The sequence below is a fragment of the Oncorhynchus keta genome, chromosome 35, assembly GCF_023373465.1.
Source record: "Oncorhynchus keta strain PuntledgeMale-10-30-2019 chromosome 35, Oket_V2, whole genome shotgun sequence".
NCBI lineage: Eukaryota > Metazoa > Chordata > Actinopteri > Salmoniformes > Salmonidae > Oncorhynchus > Oncorhynchus keta.
In genome coordinates, this window is record NC_068455.1 from 31,392,706 (window position 1) to 31,412,133 (window position 19,428).

The following is a 19,428-nucleotide window of genomic DNA, read 5'->3' on the forward strand; positions in this document are numbered from 1 at the left end:
TGGATAAAATAGTTTTATTTATAATAGTTCCTCAGCAAAGGTATGCCTCAACTTCCAAAAATGGTTGGCAGTACTTACAACACCTGTAATATCAATAGAATCAACAACAACAAAAATCTAGATTCTTACACACTAGTTATCTGTAAAATAAAAAATCTAAATGACAAACATTCCCAGGACAGACAAATATTTTGAGGGTTTTTCTTTGTAGAATGGACATTTACAAGTATACAGTAATATGCACTACACTGATATGGCCTTTTCCTTTAATACAAATAAAACGTTTACTACCTTTTAACTGCAGTGTGTAACATTAAGTATTTATCCATTTCGAAAAAATAAAAATGTAATCTCCATTTTCTTGAGAATAACAAAGTAAAAACATTGCTGAACCTGTGAGGTGAGAATATATTAAATTGATGCCAACACTGATGAAGGATGAACAATCTCCATTGACAAGTGGTAAAGTTGAACAAAAATGTACAATATGGAATAAGAAATCAATTTCAACATATCACTGAAATATGTGTATTCAAATCCCTATATTTAAAGACTTCAGCCATCCACCTTGATTCCAGAAGATTGCATTAGATACATTTTTTTTCAAAGCAACTTCGCATTCTTTTGTGGAAAAGTACAAATATTAAAAACGTAAACTATTCCTACGGACATTTTCTCAAAGGTCTGTGTAAGTCTCAACTCTTCGAACAGGTTCATTGAGGTGATTCAAAACGAGAGATGGGAGTATTTGTTGTAGCTAGACTAAAGCTGTTCACCTGCTCACCTTCATATCCGATTCTGAACAATGATGTTTTAAAAGCATCAAGTCCTTCAAACTGCAGAGCTGTCTCACTTTGGGGGTGTTGAGAGGTGTTGGTGCACCATGAGGCGTGACAATACACTGGCAAAGGAGGATAAAGGTTGAAGAGTTGTATATACCCTGCATTCGGAAAGTATTCAGACCTAGACTTTTTTCACATTGTTACATTCTTATTCTGAAATGGATAGAGACATTTCCTCAATCTACACACAATAACCCATAATGACAAAGAAACACCTGTCTATATAAGGTCCCACAGTTGACAGTGCATGTCAGAGCAAAAACCAAGCCATGAGGTCAAAGGGGCAGCAGGGAGCCTAGTGGTTAGAGCGTTGGGCCAGTAACCGAAAGATTTCTAGATCGAATCCTCAAGCTAACAAGGTAAAAATCTGTCATTCTGCCCCTGAACAAGTCAGTTAACTCACTGTTAACCGTCATTGTAAATAAATAATGATGGTCACTCTGACAGAGCGCCAGAGTTCCTCTGTGGAGATATGAGAACCTTCCAGAAGGACAACCATCTCTGCAACACTCCACTAATCAGGCCTTAATGGTAGTGGCCAGACATAAGCCACTCCTCAGTAAAAAGGCACATGACAGCCCGCTTGGAGTTTGCCAAAAGGCACCTAAAGGACTCTCAGACCATGTAGAAATAAGATTCACCTGTCTGATGAAACCAAGATTCAACTCTTTGGCCTGAATGCCAAGTGTCACATCTGGAGGAAACCTGGTACCATACCTACGGTGAAACATAGTGGTGGCAGCATCATTCTGTGTGGATGTTTTTTATCGGCAGGGCCTGGTAGACTAGTCACGATCGAGGGAAAGATGAACGGAGCAAAGTACAGAGATCCTTGATGAAAACCTGCTCAGGACCTCAGACCTGACAGCTTACCTTCCTACAGGACAAAGACACTAAGCACACAGCCAAGACAATGCACTAGTGGCTTCAGGACAAGTCTCTGAATGTCCTTGAATGGCCCAGCCAGAGCCCAGACTTGAACCCAATCGAACATCTCTGGAGAGACCTGAAAATAGCCATGCAGTGATGTTCCAAATCCAACCTGACAGAGCTTGAGAGGATCTGCAGAAAAGAATGGGAGAAACTCCACAAATACAGGTGTGCCAAACTTCATCATACCCAAGACTCGAGGCTGTAATCGCTGCCAAAGGTGCATCAACAAAGTACTGGGTCTGAATACTTGTGTAAATGTGATACGTCTATTTTTAATGAATGTGCAACAATGTCTAAAAAAAACAGTTTTTGCTTTGTCATTATGGGGTAATGCGCATACATTTAAAAAACATTTTAATCCATTTTAGAATAAGGCTGTAAGTAACAAAATGTTGGAAAAGCCACGATCGCACCTTTCTCACATGGTCTTCCCTCTGTCTCCTGGACTGGCATGAGAAGAATGGAAACAGACTGAACAGGAGGGGGCTGGTGGATAAGAGTCTCTCTGGTGATAACACTGTGGATGGAGTCTAGATGGGCTCCACACGCAGCTTCTTTCTATTGGCCGGCTCCTCTGTCTCTGATTCAGAGCTGGAGTCAGAGCCTCCGTCGAAGGCAGACACTGTGCTCCCCTTGGGGTTGGTGTACCAGCTGCTGTCAGAGGAAGAGTAGTTGGCCTGGAGAGTAGTGTTCCCTTTGGCCTTCTCCAGTGCACGGACTAAAATCAACCAGAGAAACACAGAACAATAGGATAAGTATAAGTCTCTCCCTTCTCCACCGTGAAACATTGTTCACTGGAATAATGCAATAAAGGCCATCAGAAGCAGAGCGTAAGTAGTGCAAGTATGGTTCTGATCAGTAGTGCCCATGACCAAGACACACCATGACTCACCCTCCTGCACCTGCAGTTGTCCCTGGGCCTTGAGCCCACACTCACCCTGCTGTTCTAGCATTGCATTCTGCTTCTTCAGGTCGTCAATGTCCTGCTGGTGTGTGTGGTTTTTTCGTCTCATGTACTGGATGTAGTCTGTGGCTTTGTCTAGGATCTGAGCTCGGGAAGCCTGTTTGACAGATTGCTGTCAGCAGCAAATTAAAAACTCAGCCATGAGGCAATGTTTCATTTGTCCTTATCAGAGCATTACAGATGACACACACTGCTGGCCTAGTTATTGAAGATTAGGCTACATACCATTAGCTTATTGGAACCAAGTATCATTCCAAGCTGATTATTAACTCATTAATGAAAAATAAACCATTCAAAATAATGGGTGAGGCTTATTTGATCACCATTGCTACAGTAGTACATTTAGCATTAATACATTTGGACATTCATACAAACTACTAACTTCATATTGCATTTCTTCTACAGTCCGACAGAGCTGGATAGTAGAAAATACCGATTACTAACTTCACTAACCTTCTCCCCTTGTAACACAGGCACAGAGTCCCGTAAACTGCTGAAGCTGTCTTTAATGTGGTCCCTACGTTTGCGCTCCAGCGCATTGTGATGTGCTCGTTTGTCAGCCTGTAAAGAGAGATTCACAGAGGAATCAAAGTCAACCCAAACTAGCAATAGGCCTAATAGGTGGCAAAATGTTAAAGCAAACATTTTAAAGTTGGCTGTCCATTTTAATTTCCATTAGAATCCGAAATCAACAATTTAACACATTAGCCATGAGTTGATCCTAGTAACAGTAAGGATAAATATAGACTGATGCACGATTTAAAGGGATATTTCACCCAAACTACAAAATTACATTGGTTTCCTTACCCTGTAAGCAGTCTATAGACAGGGTATCGGTGGCACAAATCCCATTAAAGTCATGGGACCAATATTAGCTTTTTTTTAAACACATGTTCAAAACACCTAAGTGATTTGAGCTTCACAATACTTGGAACCACCAAGACTCTTCCTAGAGCTGGCCGTCTGGCCAAACTGAGCAAATCGGGGGAGACGGGACTTGGTCAGGTAGGTGACCAAGAACCCGATGGTCACTCTGACAGAGCTGCAAAGTTCCTCTGTGGAGATGGGTGAACCTTCCAGAAGGACAACCATCTCTGCAGCACTCCACCAATCAGGCCTTAATCGTAGACTGGCCAGACAGAAGCCACTCCTCAGTAAAAAGGCACATGACAGCCCAATTGGAGTTTGCTAAAAAAAAAGGCACCTAAAGGATTCTCAGACCATGAGAAACAAGATTCTCTGGTCTGATGAAACCAAGATTGAACTCTTTTTCCTGAATGCCAAGCGTCACATCTGGAGGAAACCTAGACCTATCCCTACGGTGAAGCATGGTGGTGGGATGTTGTTTTTCAGCAGCAGGGACTGGGAGACTAGTCACGATTGAGGGACAGATGAACGGAGCAAAGTACAGAGAGCCTTGATGAAAACCTGCTCCAGAGTGCTCAGGACCTCAGACTGGGGTGAAGGTTCAGCTTCCAACAGGACAATGACCCTAAGAACACGTCCAAGTCAACACAGTAGTGGCATTGGGACAAGTCTCTGAATGTCCTTGAGTGGCCCAGCCAGAGCCCGGCCTTGAACCCAATCCAATCTCTGGAGAGACCTGAAAATGGCTTTGCAGCGATGCAATTTCCGTTTGTTCTTATTTTATTAATTTGCTACTTTTTCTAAACCTGTTTTTGCTTTGCCATGAAGGGGTATTGTATGTAGATTGCTGATGAAAAAAAACAATGTAATCAATTTCAGAACAAGGGGTCTGAATACTTTCCAAAAGCACTGTATGTTGCTTTCTGGGCTTTAACAGAAACAAACAGCCGCAAATGCAATAACTGCATTGTCTTTTCACCTATTGATGAAGTGTGAACAACCTGCCAAAAGACTAAATCAATGTGTAATCGTGATGGGAAGGACACAATGTATATTATTCCCTCTCATGGGGTGCATAGTACCATTCAAAATGACATGACTTTTGAATGGCATCCTCTGCATAGCATGATACTAGTTTGATACGGAATTTACCCATCAGACATGTTTATGTTAAGCCGCAAGGTTTACAAGTTTCTTGCAAGAAAACAAACTAAAGGAATGGACAGGATGTGTTCATGTATTATATGATGGAATTACCCTTTCATAAGCCTCATGTAGCTAGCTAAAATTACATCTAAAAGAGAAAAGTATACCTAGCTAGCTAACTTCTGAGAAATGGCACTGCCCTTGTACACTTCTCTGCATGAGCTAAGCCGACCTCACAACCGTGTTGATGGGGTAATATTAACCTTTAGCACCCATTGACACATTCATAGACACTAAAACTACCTATAGCACACATTGATAATAGTATCTTCTGGGCAGGGGAGTTTTGTTAAGAGTCTCAACACTTCTCCAGAGTGGCGCAGTGGCCTAAAGCACTGCATTGCAGTGATTGAGGAGTTACTACAGACCCAGGTTCAAACCCGGGCTGTGTCGCTGCTGGCCGCGACCAGGAGACCCATGAGGCAGAGCACAATTAGCCCAGCATTGTCCAGGATAGAAGAGGGTTTGTCCATGTTCCATCGCGCTCTAGCCGGGCTCATGCACGCTGACTTCGGTTGCCAGTTGTACCGTGATTCCTCAGAAACATTGGTGCGGCTGGCTTCTGGGTTAAGCGAGCAGTGGGTCAAGAAGCAGTGCGGCTTGGCAAGTTCGTGTTTCAGAGGATGCAAGGCTCATTGGAATTGGGAGTTGCAGCAATGGGACGAGACTAACTACCAATTGGATATTTGTTATTTATTTTAACTTTATTTAACCAGGTAGGCAAGTTGAGAACAAGTTCTCATTTCCAATTGCGACCTGGCCAAGATAAGGCAAAGCAGTTAGACACATACAGTAGAAAAATACATCTATATACGATGTGAGCAAATGAGGTGAGATAAGGGAGGTAAAGGCAAAAAAAAGGCCATGGTGGCGAAGTATATACAATATAGCAAGTAAAACACTGGAATGGTAGATTTGCAGTGGAATGTGCAAAGTAGAATGTGCAAAGTAGAAATACAAATAACGGGGTGCAAAGGAGCAAAATAAATACAGTAGGGGAAGCAGTAGTTGTTTGGTATAAACTATAGATGGGCTATGTACAGATGCAGTGACATGTGAGCTGCTCTGACAGCTGGTGCTTAAAGCTAGTGAGGGAGATAAGTGTTTCCCGTTTCAGAGATTTTTGTAGTTTGTTCCAGTCATGGGTAGCAGAGAACTGGAAGGAAAGGCGGCCAAAGGAATAATTGGTTTTGGGGGTGACCAGAGAGATATACCTGCAGGAGCGCGTGCTAAGGGTGGGTGCTGTTATGGTGACCAGCGAGATGAGATAAGTGGGGATTTTACCTAGCAGGGTCTTGTAGATGACCTGGAGCCAGTGGGTTTGGCGATGAGTATGAAGCGAGGGCTAGCCCACGAGAGCGTACAGGTCGCAGTGGTGGGTAGTATATGGGGTTTTGGTGACAAAACAGATGGCACTGTGATAGACTGTATCCAATTTATTGAGTAGGGTATTGGAGGCTATTTTGTAAATGACATCGCCGAAGTCGAGGATCGGTAGGATGGTCAGTTTTACGAGGGTATGTTTGGAAGCATGCTTTGTTGTGAAATAGGAAGCCAATTCTAGACTTAACTGTGGATTGGAGATATTTGATGTGAGTTTACAGTCTAACCAGACACCTAGGTATTTGTAGTTGTCCACATATTCTAAGTCAGAACCGTCCAGAGTAGTGATGCTGGACGGGCGGGCAGGTGCAGGCAGCGATCGGTTGAAGAGCATGCATTTAGTTTTACTTGTATTTAAGAGCAGTTGGAGGCCACGGAAGGAGAGTTGTATGGCATTGAAGCTCGTCTGGAGGGTTGTTAACACAGTGTCCAAAGAAGGGCCGGAAGTATACAGAATTGTGTCGTGTGCGTACAGGTGGATCAGAGACTCACCAGCAGCAAGAGCGACATCATTGATGTATACAGAGAAGAGAGTCGGCCCAAGAATTGAACTCTGTGGCACCCCCATAGAGACTGCCAGAGGCCCGGACAACAGGCCCTGCGATTTGCCACACTGAACTCTATCAGAGAAGTAGTTGGTGAACCAGGCGAGGCAATCATATGAGAAACCAAGGCTATCGAGTCTGCCGATGAGGTGACATGGACATGGTGATTGACAGAATCAAAATCCTTGGCCAGGTCAATGAATACGGCTGCACAGTATTGTTTCTTATCGATGGTGGTTAAGATATTGTTTAGGACCTTGAGCGTGGCTGAGGTGCACCCATGACCAGCTCTGAAACCAGATTGCATAGCGGAGAAGGTGCGGTGGGATTCAAAATGGTCAGTAATCTGTTTGTTGACTTGGCATTCGAAGACCTTAGAAAGGCAGGGTAGGATAGATATAGATCTGTAGCAGTTTGGGTCAAGAGTGCCCCCCTTTGAAGAGGGGGATGACCGCAGCTGGTTTCCAATCTTTGGGAATCTCAGACGACACGAAAGAGAGGTTGAACAGGCTAGTAATAGGGGTTGCAACAATTTCGGAAGATAATTTTAGAAAGAAAGGGTACAGATTGTCTAGCCCGGCTGATTTGTAGGGGTCGAGATTTTGCAGCTCTTTCAGAACATCAGCTGACTGGATTTGGGAGAAGGAGAAATGGGGAATGCTTGGGCGAGTTTCTGTGGGGGGGTAGAAGTCGACCGATTAATTAGGGTCGATTTCAAGTTTTCATAACAATCGGAAATCTGTATTTTTGGAGGACGATTTTTGTTTTTTACAACTCAGATAAGAACACATACTTTTTTTCAATGACGGCCTAGGAATGGTGGGTTAACTGCCTTGTTCAGGAGCAGAACGACAGATTTTTACCTTGTCAGCTCAGGGATTCAATCTTGCAACCTTAAGGTTAACTAGTCCAATGCTCTAACCACCTGCCTCACAAGGAGCCTGCCTGTTGCGCGAATGCAGTAAGAAGCCAAGGTAAGTTGTTAGCTAGCATTAAACTTGCTCCAACATGTACCTAACCATAAAAATCAATGCCCTTGTTAAAATCAATACACAGAAGTATATATTTTTAAACCTGCATATTTAGCTAAAAGAAACGTTAGCAGGCAACATTAACCAGGTGAAATTGTGTCACTTCTCTTGCGTTCATTGCACGCAGAGTCAGGGTATATGCAACAGTTTGGGCCGCCTGGCTCATTGCGAACTAATTTGCCAGAATTTTGCATAATTATGACATAACATTGAAGGTCGTGCAATGTAACAGCAATATTTAGACTTATGGATGCCTTCCGTTAGATAAAATACATAACGGTTCCGTATTTCACTGAAATAATAAACGTTTTGTTTTCAAAATGATAGTTTCCGGATTCGACCATATCAATGACCTACGGCTCGCATTTCTGTGTGTTATTATGTTATAATTAAGTCTATGATTTAGGAGAGAGATGGAAGCTATACTGTTACACTGGCAATACTAAAGTGCCTATAAGAACATCCAATAGTCAAAGGTATATGAAATACAAAATCTTATAGAGAGAAATAGTCCTATAATAACTACAACCTAAAACTTCTTACCTGGGAAAATTGAAGACTCATGTTAAAAGGAACCACCAGCTTTCATATGTTCTCATGTTCTGAGCAAGGAACTTAAACGTTAGCTTTCTTACATGGCACATATTGCACTTTTACTTTCTTCTCCTACACTTTGTTTTTGCATTATTTAATCCAAATTAAACACGTTTCATTATTTATTTGAGGCTAAATTGATTTTATTGATGTATTATATTCAGTTAAAATAAGTTCATTCAGTATTGCTGTAATTACAAATACATTTATTTTTATTTTTTAAATCGTCCGATTAATCGGCATCTGCCTTTTTTGGTCCTCCAATAATCGGCATCGGCATTGAAAAATCATAATAGGTCGACATCTAGTGGGGGTACAGTGCAGTTGACTGGGGTAGGGGTAGCCAGCTGGAAAGCAGGGCCAGCCGTAGAAAATGCTTATGAAATTCTCAATTATAGTGGATTTATCAGTGGTGACAGAGTTTCCTATCCTCAGTGCAGTGGGCAGCTGGGAGGAGGTGCTCTTATTCTCCATGGACTTTACAGTGTCCCAAGACCTTTTTGAGTTTGTGTTGCAGGAAGCAAATTTCTGCTTGAAAAAACTAGCCTTGGCTTTTCTAACTGCCTGTGTATATTGGTTTCGAACTTCCCTGAAAAGTTGCATATCACGGGGGCTGTTCGATGCTAATGCAGAACATCATAGGATGTTTTTGTGCTGGTTAAGGGCAGTCAGGTCTGGAGAGAACCAAAGGCTATATCTGTTCCTGGTTCTAAATTTCTTGAATGGGGCATGCTTATTTAAGATGGTGAGGAAGGCTTTTTTTTTTTTAAATAACCAGGCATCCTCTATTGACGGAATGAGGTCAATATCCTTCCAGGATACCCGGGCCAGGTCGATTAGAAAGGCCTGCTCGCTGAAATGTTTCAGGGAGCACTTGACAGTGATGAGTGGAGATCCCTTGACCGCTGACCCATTACGGATGCAGGCAATGAGGCAGTGACCGCTGAAATCCTGGTTGAAAACAGCAGAGGTGTATTTAGAGGGCAAGTTGGTTAGGATGATATCTATGAGGGTGCCTGTGTTTACGGCTTTGGGGTTGTACCTGGTAGGTTCATTGATCATTTGTGTGAGATTGAGGGCATCAAGCTTAGATTGTAGGATAGCTGGGGTGTTAAGCATGTTCCAGTTTAGGTCACCTAGCAGCACGAGCTCTGAAGATAGATGGGGGGCATTCAGTTCACATATGGTGTCCAGAGCACAGCTGGGGGCAGAGGGTGGTCTATAGCAGGCGGCAACGGTGAGAGACTTGTTTTTAGAGAATTGGATTTTTTAAAGTAGAAATTCATATTGTTTGGGTTAACACCGCCGCCATTGGCAGTTCTATCTTGTCGGAAAATGTTCCCATAGTAAACAGGATATTTTGTCAGGACAAGATGCTAGAATATGCATATAATTGACAGCTTAGGATAGAAAACACTCTAAAGTTTCCAAAACTGTACAAATCTTGTCTGTGAGTATAACAGAACTGATATTGCAGGCGAAAGCCTGAGAAAAATCCAATCCTGAAGTGACTCATCTTTTGAAAGCTCTGCGTTCCAATGCGTCCCTATTGAGCAGTGAATGGGCTATCAACCAGATTACTTTTTCTCTGTATTCCCCAAGGTGTCTACAGCATTGTGACGTAGTTTTACGCATTTATGTTGAAGAATACCCGTAAACGGCTACATTGCGCAAGTGGTCACCTGATGGCTCTCAGAGCGATTCTCGCGTAAAATACAGAGGTAGCCATTATTCCAATCGGTCCTACTGAAAAACCAATTGTCCCGGTGGATATATTATCGAATAGATATTTGAAAAACACCTTGAGGATTGATTATAAACCGCGTTTGCCATGTTTCTGTCGATATTATGGAGCTAATTTGGAACTGCAATTTCCGGGCGATTTCTCGGCCAAACGTGAAGAACAAACGGAGCTATTTCGCCTACAAAAATAATATTTTTGGAAAAAAGGAACATTGGCTATCTAACTGAGAGTCTCGTGAGTGAAAACATCCGAAGCTCAAAAGGTAAACAATTTAATTTGATTGCTTTTCTGATTTCCGTGACCAAGTTACCTGCTGCTAGCTGGACAAAATGCTATGCTAGGCTATCGATAAACTTACACAAATGCTTGTCTAGCTTTGGTTGTAAAGCATATTTTGAAAATCTGAGATGGCAGGGTGATTAACAAAAGGCTAAGCTGTGTCTCAATATATTTCACTTGTGATTTTCATGAATAGGAATATTTTCTAGGAATATTTATGTCCGTTGCGTTATGCTAATTAGTGTCAGTCGATCAATACGCTCCCGGACCCGGGATGGGGAGTTACTTGAAGTTAATTTTAAGCAGTGAATAAAAACTTAGGGAGGAGGCTTCTAATGTTAACATGCATGCTACCAAGGCTTTTACTTAATTGATGACCAATGGCTCATATTTCTGTGTTCATTATATTATAATTAAGTCTATGATTTGATAGAGCAGTCTGACTGAGCGGTGGTAGGCAGCAGAAGGCTCGTAAGCATTCATTCAAACTTTACTGCTTTTGCCAGCAGCTTTTAGCAATGCTTGCTTCACAGAGCTGTTTATGACTCCAGGCCTATCGACTCCTGAGATTAGGCTGGCAATACTAAAGTGCCTATTAGAACATCCAATAGTCAAAGGTATATGACATACAAATGGTAAAGAGAGAAATAGTCGACGCGTCATAATTCCTATAATAACTACAAGCTACAACGTCTTAACTTTTTATGGCTGCAGGGGCAGTATGGAGTAACTTGGATGAAAAGGTGCCCATTGTAAATGGCCAGCTCCTCAGTCTCAGTTGCTAATATATGCATATTATTATTATTAGTATTGGATATAAACACTCTAAAGTTTCCAAAACTGTCAAAATATTGTCTGTGAGTATAACAGAACTGATATTGCAGGCGAAACCCTGAGGAAAATCAAAACAGGAAGTGGCTTCTATTTTGAAAACTTCATATTCCACAGCCTCCCTTTGCTGGATTTAAAGGGATATGAACCAGATTCCTTTTCCTATGGCTTCCTCAAGGTGTCAGACTTCAGACATAGTTTCAGGATTTTGTTTTGAAAAATGAGCCAGAACGATAACATCGCGTCAAGTGGTCACATGAGTTTTGCTCGCGCAACAGAATTTGGACAGCCATTGTTTTCCCCTCTTCTACTGTGAAAGACATTTGCGGTTGATATATTATCGATTATATATTTTAAAAACAACCTGACGATTGATTATAAAAAACGTTTGACATGTTTCTGTGGACATTATGGAAACTATTTGGAATTTGTCTGCGTTTTCGTGACCGCTCTTTCCTGTGGATTTCTGAACATAACGGAGGTATTTTGGATATAAATATTATCTTTGTGGAACAAACTGAACATTTGTTGTGTAACTGGGAGTCTCGTGAGTGAAAACATCCGAAGATCATCAAAGGTAAACGATTAATTTGATTGATTTTCTGATTTTTGTGACCGAGCTACGTATCGTGCGATCGATAAACTTACACAAACGCTTGGATTGCTTTCTCTATAAAGCATAATTTCAAAATCTGACACGACAGGTGGATTAAAAAAAGGCTAAACTGTGTTTTCCTATATTGCACTTGTGATTTCATGAATATAAATATGTATAGTAATATTTATTGTATGTAGCGCTATGCTATTCAGCGGTTGTTGATGACACTTATCCCGATATCGGGATTGCAGCCATAACAAGTTAACTGGGAATATTGAACCACAAGCTTTCATATGTTCTCATGTTCTGAGCAAGGAACTTAAACTTTTGCTTTTTTAAATGGCACATATTGCACTTTTACTTTCTTCTCCAACACTGTGTTTTTGCATTGTTTAAACATGTTTCATTTATTTGAGACTAAATAGATTTGATTTATGTATTATATGAAGTTGTGTTTATTGTTCATTCAGTATTGTTGTAATGGCATTACAAATATAAAAACAAAAATAATGATTAATGAATAAATAAATGTAAACAAAATATATATATATTATTATATATATTTTTTTAAACGCCCGATTAATCAGTATTTTTTTGGGGGGTCCTAGAATAATCGGCATTGGCATTGGACAATCATAAATGGCCGACCTCTATTTACTACACACCTTTTATAGGGTTACCAGAAGGCCATATCTCCATGTTACAGAGCTTGTTAACGGAAAACAGACAGAGGCGACCACCTGTGCTAATTAGCTATCTAGCGTGCTTTGAACACCTGTGTGTCAGCGTAACTCGAGAAGTGTAGCAAAAGTATAGTTTGTTGGCTGTAGGCACCCATAGCTGTATGGATGTGTGCAAAACTGCTACAGTAAGTATCCTTTTCATTTTAAGGAGTCTTTCTCGCTGGTGAAAGATAACACCACTAGGGGGGATACAGTCCTAGACCACTGATATTCTACCCACAAGCAAATATACAAGGCCCTCCCTCATCCGCTAAATTGGCAGGTAGCCTAGTGGTTAGAGCGTTGGACTAGTAACCGAAAGGTTGCAAGATCGAATCCCCGAGAATCTGTCGTTCTGCCTCTGAACAAGGCAGTTAACCTCTCTTGAGTAGGGGGCAGTATTTTGACGTCCGGATGAAAAGCGTGCCCAAAGTAAACCGCCTGTTATTCAGGCCCAGAAGCTAGGATATGTATATATCATATCGTAGATTTGGATAGAAAACACTCTAAAGTTTCTAAAACCTTTAAAATTATGTATATGAGTATAACAGAACTGATAAGGCAGGAAAAACCCTGAGGACAAACCATCCCCAAAAAAAGAAATTTCAGCCTACCACTATTTTCAATGGCTATCACTTTTATTATGAAGCCAAGTCCTCCCAGACTGCAGTTCCTAGGGCTTCCACTAGATGTCAAGTCTTTAGAGTTTCAGGCTGGCTTTTGGAAAAATTAGCCAGAAATTGTAGTTTTTCTTGGTGGCTCCCATTTTGGCTGTAGTGTTTCCAAGAGCGTGGTATTTTTCTCAGGTAAAGACAATAACGATTCTCCTTCTTAAATGTTATCGTTTATTTACGTATTAGGCTACCTAAGGTTTGATTATAAACGTTGTTTGACTTGTTTGTAAAAGTTTATTAGTAACGTTTGGGATTCATTTTGTATGCATTTTTATGAAGGGACATTATTGGGTATTATTGAGTTTTTATGGATATAAAGAAAGGACATTATCGAACAAAAGGATCAACAAAAGGATAGTTTGTGATGTAACTGGGATGTTTGAGTGCCAACAGAAAAATATCATCAAAGGTAAGGGATTTTTAATATCGCTATTTCTGACTTTCGTGTCGCACCTGCATGGTTGAAATATGTTTTTCATGTGTTTGTATGCGGGGCGCTGTCCTCAGATAATTGCATGGTGTGCTTTCCCCTGTAAAGCCTTTTTGAAATCTGACACAGCGGCTGGATTAACAAGAAGTTAAGCTTTATTTTGATGTATTCCTCTTGTGATTTTATGAAAAGTTAAATATTTATAATACTGTAGTTTGAATTTCGCGCTCTGCAATTCCACCGGATGTGGGACTCCCACCTGCCCATAAGAAGTTTTTAACCCACTGTTCCTAGGCTGTCATTGAAAATAAGAATTTGTTCTTAACTGACTTGCCTAGTTAAATAAAGGTTAAAAAAAAAATATATCAGCAAATCAGGCCTCCGTACTCTTGCTTCCTGTTTTACAAGCAGAAGTTTTACAAGCAGAAGCTAAAACCGGAAGTACCCACGATTCACTCCGTTGAGAAATGGTCTCCAGACCATGTTATGCTACAGGACTACTTTACTAGCGCTGATAGGAATATGTTTAGAGACTCCGCCGATAACATAGATGAGCTAACCACCCGCCACCGGCTTCATTAGAAAATGCATTGGCGATGTGGTACACACGGTGAGGGTTTGCTGTTTCCCCAATCAAAAGCCCTGGATTAACACCAAGGTTGGAGCTAAACTAAAAATCAGGGCTACCGCACACAGAGCTATCGTAGACAACCCTGATGCTACGACCGAAGACAGGAATAAGTACAAGGAGGCCCGCTATTAACGCAGCAGATTCATCAAACGAACAACAGGACAATATAGGAATAAGGTGGACTAATATTACACAGGCCCTGACACCCGCCACATGTGAGAGGGGCTACAGTCCATTACAGATTACAAAAGGAAGAACCAACCGTGATCTACCCAATGATGCCTCTCTAAAAGATTAACTCAATGCATTTTATGCACGCTTTGACCACGTTGGGTCATGTGTGAGGACTGGGTGAGGACTGGGTGATCTCACGCTGAGGCCGACGTGAGAAGGGTCTTTAAATCAAGTCAACACCCGCAAGGCCCCGGGCCCCAACAATATTCCAGGGTGCGTTCTCAGAGCATGTCCAGAACAGCTGGCAGGCATATTCACATTCAATTTTCAACCTCTCCTTTTCCCAGTCTGTAGTCACCGCATGTTTTAAGATGACCACAATCATTCCTGTTCCTAAGAATTCTAAGGCTTCATGCCACAATGATTACTGCCCTGTAACAGTCACTTCTGTAATCATGAAGTGCTTTGAGAGGCTGGTTATGGCACACATTAACTCCACCATCCCAGCCACTCTAGACCCACTCCAATTCCAGTGTTGATTTGCTAAATTGTAATTACTATGGCCTATTTATTGCCATACCTCCTCATGCCATTTGCACATACTGTATATAGACTTTGTGTTTTTATTGTGTTATTGACTGTACGCTTGTTTATTCCATGTGTAACTCCGTGTTGTTGTTTCTTTCGCACTGCTTTGCTTTATCTTGGCCAGGTCTGCAACTGGATCCTGGACTTCCTGATGGGCCAACCACATGTGGTGAGGGTAGGCAACATCCCCTCAACCACACTGACCTTTAACACAGTGGCCCCACAGGTGTGTGTGCTTAGTCCCCTCCTGTACTCCCCGTTCACCCACAACTGTATGGACTTCAATGCCATTATCAAGTTTGCCGACGACACGACAGTGGCAGACCTGATCACCTGCGACAAGAGTCAGCCTACAGGAAGGAGGTCAGTGACCTGGCAGTGTGGGGCCGGAGCAACAACTTCTCCCTCAACGTCAAGAAGATCAAGGGGCTGATTGTGGACTACAGGAAACAAGGGGGGGACGAGCACGCCCCCACCCACATCAATGGGCGGTTGTGGAGCAGGTAGAGCGCTTCAAGTTCCTTGTGTCCAAATCACTAGACTTAAAATGGTCCACACGCACAGTCACGAAGAAGGCACGACAGTGCCTGTTTCCCCTCAGGAGGCTGAAAAAGTTTGGCCCTCAGAAATGTTTTGGTACCCTTCCCCAGACCTGTGCCTCGACGCAATCCTGTTTCGGAGCTCTACGGACAATTCCGTCAACCTCATGTCTTGGTTTTTGCTCTGACATGCACTGTCAACTGTGGGAACTTATATAGACAGGGGTGTGCCTTTCCAAATCATGTCCAATCAATTGAATTTACCACAGGTGGACTCCAATCAAAGTTGTAGAAACAACTCCAGGATGATCCATGGAAACAGGATGTACCTGAGCTCAATTTCGAGTCTCATAGCAAAGGGTCTGAATACTTATTTAAATTTGGTATCAGTTTATACATTAGCAAACATTTCCAAAAGCCCGTTTTTGCTTTGTCATTATGAGGTATTGTATGCAGATTGACGAGGAAAAATAAGGCTGTAACGTAACTATGTGGAAAAAGTCAAGGGGTCTGAATATAAATGGAATGGCATCAAACCATGTGTTTGATGTATTTGTTACCATTCCACTCCCAACAGTACCACGAGCCCATCCTTCCCAATTCAGGTGCCACCAACCTCCTGTGACAGGTGTTCAGCGGATGCTAGATTGATAATTAGCACAGGTTGTTCGAGAACACATTTCTTTCCTCGAGGCAAGCAGAAGTTGGTAGCCGAAGTCTACGCGCTCCTCGTCGGCGATTGGTCAACAGTAGGGATTCTACAATGATGTGCACGTTGTCATTCAAGGAGAGAAGACTCGTCCTCAATCGCTTTTTTTCTCTCTTCCTAAAGATGGCGGCAGGGACTCTGTACACGTATCCAGAAAACTGGAGAGCCTTCAAGGCTCAGATTGCAGCCCAGTACAGCGGTGCCTGCCTCAAGGTGGCTGCAGCGTCCCTGCCTTCACTTTCGGGCAGACGAACCGTACCCCCGCCTTCCTCAACAACCTCCCCTTGGGCAAGGTTTCAGCTTATCAGGGCGATGACGGCTTCTGTCTTTTCGAGAGTAATGCCATTGCTCACTACCTGAGCAATGAGGCCCTGCATGGCAGCAGTCCCCAGGCCCAGTCCCTGGTGCTTCAGTGGGTAAGCTTTGCTGATGCTGAAATGATCCCTCCAGGCTCTGCGTGGGTCTTCCCAACCTTGGGAATCATGCAGTTCAACAAGCAGGCAACAGAGCAGGCCAAGGAGGAGGTGAAGAAGGTTCTGTTTGTCCTCAACACCAGGACCTTCCTGGTTGGAGAGCGAGTCAGCCTAGCTGATATCAGCGTGGCCTATAGCATGATCTGGCTCTTTAAACAGGTCCTTGAGCCTTCCTTCCGCCAACCCAGTTCAAGACCATGCTCGGTGAGGTCAAGCTCTGCGACAAGATGGCTCAGTTTGATCCCAAGAAGTTCTCTGACATGCAGCCCAAGAAGGACAGCCTTCCCAAGAAAGAGGCCCCTCCCAAGAAAGAAAAGGCTGGAAAGGAGGCAGGCAGACCTCAGGAGAAGGAAAAGAAGAAGAAGGAAGAGAAGGAAGCTGCCCCTGCTGAGGAGGAAATGGACAAGTGTGAAGCAGCTCTGGCTTCAGAACCCAAAACAAAAGACCCTTTCACTCACCTACCAAAGAGTGCGTTTGTCATGGACGAGTTCAAGAGGAAGTACTCTAACGAGGACACGCTGACTGTAGCCGTGCCCCACTTCTGGGAACACGTTGACAGGGCTACTCCATCTGTTACGGTGAGTACAAATACCCCAAGGAGCTTACCATGACCTTCATGAGCTGCAACCTCATCATGGGAATGTTCCAGCGACTTGACAAACTCCGCAAGAACGGCTTTGCCAGCGTGACACTGTTCGGCGGGAACAACGACAGTAGCATTTCTGGAATCTGGATCTTCAGAGGACAGGACTTAGCTTTCACTCTGTCTGATGACTGGCAGATTGATTACGAGTCATACGCCTGGCGCAAACTGGACCCCGACAGCGGTGAAACCAAGACCATGGTCATGGAGTACTTTGCTTGGGAGGGAGAGTTCAAACACGTGGGAAAACCCTTTAACCAGGGCAAGTGCTTCAAGTGAGCAGGGTGGAGGATGATGGCACCATGACCCCTATACGTCTGCCATTATACATCAACACCTTAACCTAAGGACATTCAAACACCTTGTGCTTGGACCTTCTCAAACTGATCTTCAGTTGGAGTGGATTGTGTCTCACTGGTCTTAACAGAAGCGGTTGTTTTGAGTTGACAAATAAACATGTTTTCCACAATGAAAAAAAAATAATAATAAAAAGACTCGTCCTCATTCACATTTTTTTACTTGAAATACTGCACCAAACATCCTAGTCAGAAACAAAATTGTGCAACTATCATCTCCTCTACAAAAATTTCAAAATTAATTACATATCTTGATGTAATGGACAAACAGTACTATTGACAGTTTTTTTCTCGCGAAGGATTTAAGGGAGTATATGCCAGCCGAACGGAAGCATGCTGACGCCTTTACACACAGGTGTTCGGACCATAGCGAATTAGCACAGGTGGTGCCTGTCAACACGCGTTGTTCGTGAAGATATGGCAGTGTGGGAAAGCTAACCATATAAAAAGGTGTGTATCAAGTGAACATATTGCGTTACATTTATTTTTCACTAATATGAAATACAAGCTCCGTTCCAAAACTCGACTGCAAGTGATGCGTGTTAATGTTGAGACTGTGTCAGGGCTCTTAACTCCCCGTACAAAATACGCCTTCATCCAATGATGTGTAATGTAATGGGACAGCGTCATTAGCTAATCTCATTCCTGCATTGAGGTACTTTTTCAGACCCGTATCTGGCACCAGCTCCAGGTGTCTTAATGTAACCATGTTTGCGTTCCGACACCAGTGCATCTCAGCATAATTTTGGGGTTTCTTTCAAGGTAAACAACCCCAGTGCAGAGCAGTGTAATGGTGGGGTTATCATCTTACAATATATACAAATGATGCAGATGGATTTTGCGTCGCAGGCATCGCTGTTTGTTGATGCCCAAGGGTCTAGCCAGGTAGCAAGCGATTTTCATTCATTAACCACTTCAACTAGAACAGGCAAGCTCCGTGCTTGCTAACGCTTGCTAACGTTAACTACATTCTTCTAAAACTGGTAACGCTAACTAACATTAACTAGTAAGTCAAACGTTTGAATGTTTTAGCTAACCAGGTTACTGGGTCAACTATTTATGATCTGCCAGTTCAGCTACACTAGCTAGCTCGTACGCGTTTCCCTCAAAGGCTCGAGCGAGCACATTAACTTACGTCACTGTCAACATCGATATCTTCGTTGTCGCTCATTCTTCGGTGAAACGTATGAGGGGGGGGTGTTTAAAAACAAAGCGAGGTCGCAACCAAAATGAAATCAAGAACGGAGCAACTCCTACAGCAGGGACAAGACGATCAACGGATTCTCCCCACGTGATTCGCCTACACGTGGACACAACAGCCTGTAAAGCGCATGTGCGAAGACAAAATGTTGTATCGGTGTCCTTGACTCATTAAACGCGTACCATTGTCACCATTTTGTAATTGGACTGTATTATTCCTGACAAAGTTTTAAAATACATTACAATATCTGCTTTATAATTGTACCATACACCTTGTGGTGAATAGGCAACTGATCCTAATTCAGTGACTTCTACAGATGCATAGAAAGACAGACAGATTCTGATCAGTAAATTCACATTGATAAATGGTGTTCATTTATTACCCTTGATTTAAGGAGGGATTCTGATGGAATTTTTAAACTACATACAGATGAGAGCACACTATCACAGATGAAAGGGGGGGAAATCTAAC

At 42.6% G+C, this 19,428-nt stretch overlaps 1 protein-coding gene and 2 pseudogenes across 4 annotated transcripts; 2 read left to right on the forward strand and 1 right to left on the reverse strand.

Moving 5' to 3' along the window:
- LOC118368336 (protein max-like) lies at positions 1 to 19,130 on the reverse strand. Of its 4 annotated transcripts, none has more exons than XM_052496877.1 (4): positions 18,892 to 19,130; positions 3,193 to 3,300; positions 2,668 to 2,836; positions 1 to 2,493 (listed from the first exon to the last, which is right to left on the reverse strand). In XM_052496877.1, the coding sequence occupies exons 1-4, from the start codon at positions 18,925 to 18,927 to the stop codon at positions 2,306 to 2,308; spliced, it is 501 nt and encodes a 166-aa protein (XP_052352837.1). In that variant the 5' UTR covers positions 18,928 to 19,130; the 3' UTR covers positions 1 to 2,305. The 4 variants fall into 4 exon arrangements, with proteins under 4 accessions (XP_052352837.1, XP_035608252.1, XP_052352838.1 ...); XM_035752359.2 differs by having other exon boundaries at positions 2,668 to 2,851; positions 18,892 to 19,123; XM_052496878.1 differs by having other exon boundaries at positions 2,713 to 2,836; positions 18,892 to 19,122.
- Positions 16,133 to 17,882, forward strand: LOC118368335 (elongation factor 1-gamma-like; annotated as a pseudogene).
- LOC118369090 (hepatic sodium/bile acid cotransporter-like) overlaps positions 18,053 to 19,428 on the forward strand; it is an 18,353-nt pseudogene continuing 16,977 nt past the window's right edge.

Coding starts and splice junctions, on each gene's coding strand:
- LOC118368336 (XM_035752359.2), bottom strand. CDS start 18,927: ATGAGCGACAACGAAGATATCGATGTTGACAGTGAC. Junction 2,852..3,192: donor CTGTGTTACAAGGGGAGAAG/GTTAGTGAAGTT, acceptor TGCTGCTGACAG/CAATCTGTCAAACAGGCTTC. Junction 2,494..2,667: donor ACAACTGCAGGTGCAGGAGG/GTGAGTCATGGT, acceptor GGTTGATTTTAG/TCCGTGCACTGGAGAAGGCC.